Source organism: Kryptolebias marmoratus, linkage group LG10 (assembly GCF_001649575.2).
Source record: "Kryptolebias marmoratus isolate JLee-2015 linkage group LG10, ASM164957v2, whole genome shotgun sequence".
In the NCBI taxonomy this organism is placed as follows: domain Eukaryota; kingdom Metazoa; phylum Chordata; class Actinopteri; order Cyprinodontiformes; family Rivulidae; genus Kryptolebias; species Kryptolebias marmoratus.
The window spans coordinates 17,079,342-17,084,688 of record NC_051439.1 but is presented as its reverse complement, the minus strand read 5'-3'; the positions used below and the strand labels follow the sequence as shown (position 1 = coordinate 17,084,688).

At 38.1% G+C, this 5,347-nt stretch overlaps 1 protein-coding gene across 1 annotated transcript; it reads right to left on the bottom strand.

Moving 5' to 3' along the window:
- Nucleotides 1-744: 744 nt before the first annotated feature.
- LOC108236501 (cell cycle control protein 50A) lies at nt 745-5,075 on the bottom strand. The gene is made up of 7 exons (XM_017417171.3): nt 4,602-5,075; nt 3,903-4,022; nt 2,774-2,881; nt 2,599-2,686; nt 2,278-2,418; nt 1,977-2,186; nt 745-1,798 (listed from the first exon to the last, which is right to left on the bottom strand). Exons 1-7 carry the CDS (start codon nt 4,848-4,850, stop codon nt 1,605-1,607), a joined length of 1,110 nt encoding a protein of 369 aa, XP_017272660.1. The 5' UTR covers nt 4,851-5,075; the 3' UTR covers nt 745-1,604.
- Between the last annotated feature and the right edge of the window lie 272 nt (nt 5,076-5,347).

The window sequence follows — 5,347 nt, the reverse complement described above, 5'->3', positions numbered from 1 at the left end:
TGGGAATATTGATATTAAATATTGATGCAAAATCCTAAAATCCCTCAGTTTTCTTACCAGAAACGTCTAAACTGCATCTGTTTTGTGGGCCATGTAGAACTCAGCTGAGAAGTTGCTGGAGATTAAAATTCAGGATTTATAAATTACACTTAAAAACATGGGACTGAGAGTAAATGTGTTTAATCAAACACAGAAATAAGACCTGGTGAGACCATTTTATTAAATGTGCATGTTTGGAATTAAAGAATAAATGGAAAATAGCAGGCACACCTCCTTTAAAAAGCTGTATTTTTCTTTAATTTAAATTTTATTTCAAATAATGCCCAATAACCTGAGATAAAGAGAGAATTACCATTATTATTAATGCCACAGTAGCGCATTTAATTTTTTTAACATTGAAATTCTCATAGTAAAAGATGACTTGTAATAAACAAAACAGGAGAATTATTCTTGATTGAAAATGATAAGAACGACAAAAATCAACCAGCAGGTGGCAGCAAAGATTAAAAAAAGACTACATAGTAAAAAAGTCTTTAAGTGGCTGTCCATATTTACCTTTAATACTAAAAACTAATCTATAATAAAAATGTAGATAATCAATTAATGTACATTTTATTTCAATCAATGCTGAAAGCTAAGTGTAAAGGTTTAATTACAAAAATGTGAAATAACCAAAATAAAAGTAGCAATATTCACTCAGCAGCAGTTTTAACTGTATGACAAAAATCAGAAATGACACCAGCATAAAGACCAAGTTCTTTATTTGGACCATAGAAACCTTATAAAACCCAAGAACCTAAAATTTAAATATTTTATTTTTAAATCAGTATCAAATCTGAAACACAAAATGACAGAAAAATCAGGTGAAACGAGGTGGAAAAGTAACAAATGCCACGCCTGTAAAGTGCATATCATTTGGTCAACTCAGATGATTTATCACTCAGGCTAAACTATAACAACCATTAAAACTTACTGAGACGTAACTTGCCAAAAACATGGTCAAAAGGTCCTGGAATGAGGAATACTGAATTTAATGCTTAAATGTAATGTTTCATTCCTCAGTACGCATATAGAACTACAGGAGACTGGCTTAGGGTGAATGTAGGATAAATATTACTGTCAAATATTCTAAATGTGTCTGGATTAAATACTTGCTGTTAGATATTACTGCCTATTATCTTCAACGGCACACAAGCATTCTGTAACCAAGATCACGTAAAAACCGGAGGTAATATGTTACATTCATCAGCAGGACTTGTTTCAGAATATAATATGGACAAATATTTGCATTAGAGAATACACACATCCTTAAAATAAGCCTTCAGCATAGCATTGCGAAAATAAAAGCAATTTGATAATATGTGGATAAATAAATGAATCGAAAACAAAAAAGTGACGTGCTTATCAACCAGCTTGGAGCTAAATGTACAGAAACACACACAACAACACGTAAACAACAGAAGCTATGTGATGAGACAATTTTGAACTCCTCAGCAATCCGGCCGCAGATAATCCCAGTGCATCCACACCAACAGGCAGTCCAGAACAGACCCTCACGGATCAGCGGCGCATGCAGAGACGTGTAAACGCGACACGGGAGCCATTCAGTTTGGAATATCGGCGCTGCTGCTGCGGTTGCCATATTTGTGATTGATGATGAGCAGAACGATGCCCAGGAAGAAGCAGATGGAGCCCACGGTGATGTAGGCGATGCCCAGGAAGGGGTTCTTCCCTCCCATCCAGGAGATGGTGCTCAGGATCATCCGCTTGCGTCCATCAAAGCTGAGCACCGGGTAATCTGATTACATGCGGTTAAAGAAAAATCTGGAGAATATCTGAAGATAATAGAGTAATAAATGTGTTAATGGGTAAAACAAACATCACCTCTTGATCAGAAGTACAAACAGCAATCTTAACTACAACCACAAACCGTGAATTTCAAGAACCTGATTTTATGGCTGGACTGTAAAGGATACTGTAAGCAATTTTTAATCTGTAACTCCCGCTGGGTAGAGTTGAGGCGGCACCTGATTTCTTGGGTATGATGCGGTAGAGCTTCCGAAAGGTGGGCAGAGCGGCTGTGCGCATCCACACGATGAAGTCTTCGTTGATAAATCCGTTGTTGTCGGGATCGGACGGGTCCAAGTTGTACACCGGATTCCTCCAGTTCACTGGCATGACCGTGTCTGAGAGGGATTACAACAAAGCCAAGCTAGTTGACGCAACTTTGGTGATTAGAAATCTAAAATTCACTGCGATGGAGTATGTAAATCTCACTTTGGAAAGCAACAGATAGGTTACTTCCGGCAGGATTCTTGAACTTCACATGCTTGTCTGTCCACCACGCAATGCCCTTTCTTTGCAGATCAATTGAATTTAAGGTGCCGTTGGATTCAACATATGACAGATCCAGAGTGTCTGAAACAGAGAACGTTTTGTTTGTTATTGCTTCACTAAGTCAGTGCAGAAAACAAACAGAAGTTTGGAAACTAGAACACAAGACTGTAGCTGTAAGCAGAGGTTTTAGTCATCAGATAAGGCTTTATGTCATCACAAAAACAGTGTCAATCTCTGAAAAGACCGTTCGCAGTGGCTCACCGTTAAAAAGGCTGTTGGCTATGGCTCCACACGGTGCAACGGCCTTTCCCCCAATTTTTCTGTATGGCTCACAATCACTGCTGGGATCCTGAGAAAAGTTAAAGCCCATAATCAAAAGAGAAGACATTTACCGGATTCTCTACACAATGTGGAGGCAGACAAGTAAAAACTATACCTCTAAATTATTTAAATCTCCGTTTAACTGCTTGTCGTCTCTGGACTTCACATAGCGCCTGTGGTTCTGATAGAAGTTTGATAAGCCGTAGTACATATAGACATTGTTCTGTAGAGAGGAAAAGATCAGGGGACAATTAATATGCGAACTGACACCAATGCCAGCTACTAACAACTTCCTTAAAACAACTTTATCTCACGAAAAATGTAAAGAAGAATATGAGCTACTTTATGTTGCAACTGTGAGTTTTATTCAGTTTTAAAATACTTCATTATGAACACGAGTTGATGAAACTTTAATGCACAGCAACTGAATGTTGAACAAGTTCTTGTAATAGAAGAACTTGCACAGCATTGTGCTACAAAAAACGCTTTCAGCACTTTTCATTACAACCAAATAAAAACTGCTGAAAAGGGTTTTTGTTATAAATCAGGTCAAGTTGCCCGTGTCGTCTCAGAGGACCCTTATGACAAAGTTTTATTGTTGGCAAGCCTGGTACACAGCAAATCAGGCGAAGTCTTATTGCTCGCTGTGTAATTTACAACGACTGCATAATGAGTTAGATTTGAAGTGACTCGCAGCTTCACAGCTTCAGCTTGGCATCATTAGGTAAAAACATATCGAAAGCAGAGATCCAATTAATGCAAATGAGGCAGTGTCAGCTTTGTTTAAAATGACTGGCAGCAAAAATGGGAAATACACCCTGCATTAAAGTTCCTGTTAACTGGAACCTACACTCCAGGATATATTCTGAAATACCACCTTTCTTTGCTACTCTGAACTGAACCATGTAGTTTTACCCTAGTTAAAAATTATACAAAAAAAATTCGATAATATAACAAAATTTAAGAGGCAGCAAATAAAAAACTGAAAGCACTAGAAGACTTTTTTATATAAATAATCAATGAAGGCTCTTTGAAAGTGATACTGCATAATTTATGAGAAAACGATCAATGATAAACAGCGTTTAAACAAACCTTGAGAGGTCATTTTGGATTAAAAATTGACTCTGATGAATAATCTTCGTTGGACGGGCAGCTATTTTCCCCCTTTTATAGCCGAAGCTGCACTACCATGTATTATTCATTGGATCAATAATAACCTCTGCTGGTGCAGGACCTGAGCTCACCTCAAAGGGCTGCTGCAATGTGAAGTTCACCGTGCAGATACATGGCGTTGTGCTGTTCCAGCTGAAGTTCTGGGCACAGATGTAGCATGGACTGTCGGGCTCCACACCGGTGTAATCAATCTGAAAGTGATTAACGGAAATAAATGTAGAAAAAAATGAATAACTACAATAATATAAACTCTGCTAATACTGATTCAACTTAGAAGTCGGTATGTTATCAATCCTATATATACACAAGTTGGAAAAGAACCATTATAGACAAGGTATAAACCAGCCCTTTTGTGTCAACATTACAGAGATTTACCCATTTTAGAGATAAGAGGACAAAACAAGGTTGCCTCAAGCCTTAAGGTTGAAGAACTACATTTTACACATTATTTATTTAAAAGCACATCAAAATATTATTCATACAAGTTGAATTTATCAAAAAATGCTCACTGGTTGCATGTGACTAACATTAAACTTCATAAAGTACCCGGATGTACATGGGTTACAATTAAAATTGTTGAAGGGCACAACTCATTTAGGAACACTTTTGAGGTTGTTTTGTTACTAATCTAGTATTTAAGTTATCAGAATAAGCTGCACATAGTGTTCCCAACTTTGGTAGTTATGGCAACCGTGTTTTAAAAGTTTCAAAAGTGTAGAAAAGCCTGGATGGAGTTAGCGGAGATACGAGAAAGCAGACATTGAACGTACCTCGAATTCTTTAATATTGTTTGAGGTCACATACAGGCCGATACCGATGGGGATGAAAATGAGGCCGATAATGAAGAAAGCAGGCAGCACGGTGCCCGCCGTCAAGATGGGCTGCCAGGCTGGTAGTCTCTGCTGCTTGAACGCAGTGTTGTCAGGTTTTTTACTACTGCTAGGTCCCGTCCCACCGTGATTTGAAGAACCCGGGTGGTGGCCGTCCTCTTCCTTAGCATTGTAGCTTGACGCCATCATGGCTCCAATCCGCTCCGAACGGGCTAATCCTCGACCGTCGTCTGTCGACGGTTACTCAGGTAGTCCCTCGCGGCAAAACAAGAAGCACACCGTTTGGGAAGAATGACAGAATATTCTGAGGAGTGTAATTCGGCCTCGGTCTAAGCCAGTTACCGACTCATAGCAGCGTCTGTTTCGTTTGTTTTGTGGATTTCGACGGAGGAAGAAGCCGGAAGTAATAGGACCAATGAGTTTATGGAACGTAGAAGTGACGTCACGACAAGAACAGACCACACCCCTGCTGCTGTTCTCCAGTCTTGCTTTTACGGAGCCCCGTAAGGGACATGTCAAAAACATATATATATATATATATATATATATATATATATATATATATATATATATATATATATATATATATATATATATATATATATATATATATATGGAATGCAACCTGAATATATGGAATGAAACTTGAATATATAGAATGAAAGTCTGAATATATGGAATGAAAC

Coding starts and splice junctions, on each gene's coding strand:
- LOC108236501 (XM_017417171.3), bottom strand. CDS start 4,850: ATGATGGCGTCAAGCTACAATGCTAAGGAAGAGGACGGCCACCACCCG. Junction 2,882..3,902: donor CATTGCAGCAGCCCTTTGAG/GTGAGCTCAGGT, acceptor TCCTCTCTACAG/AACAATGTCTATATGTACTA. Junction 1,799..1,976: donor CAGATTAAAAATTGCTTACA/GTATCCTTTACA, acceptor GCATGTAATCAG/ATTACCCGGTGCTCAGCTTT.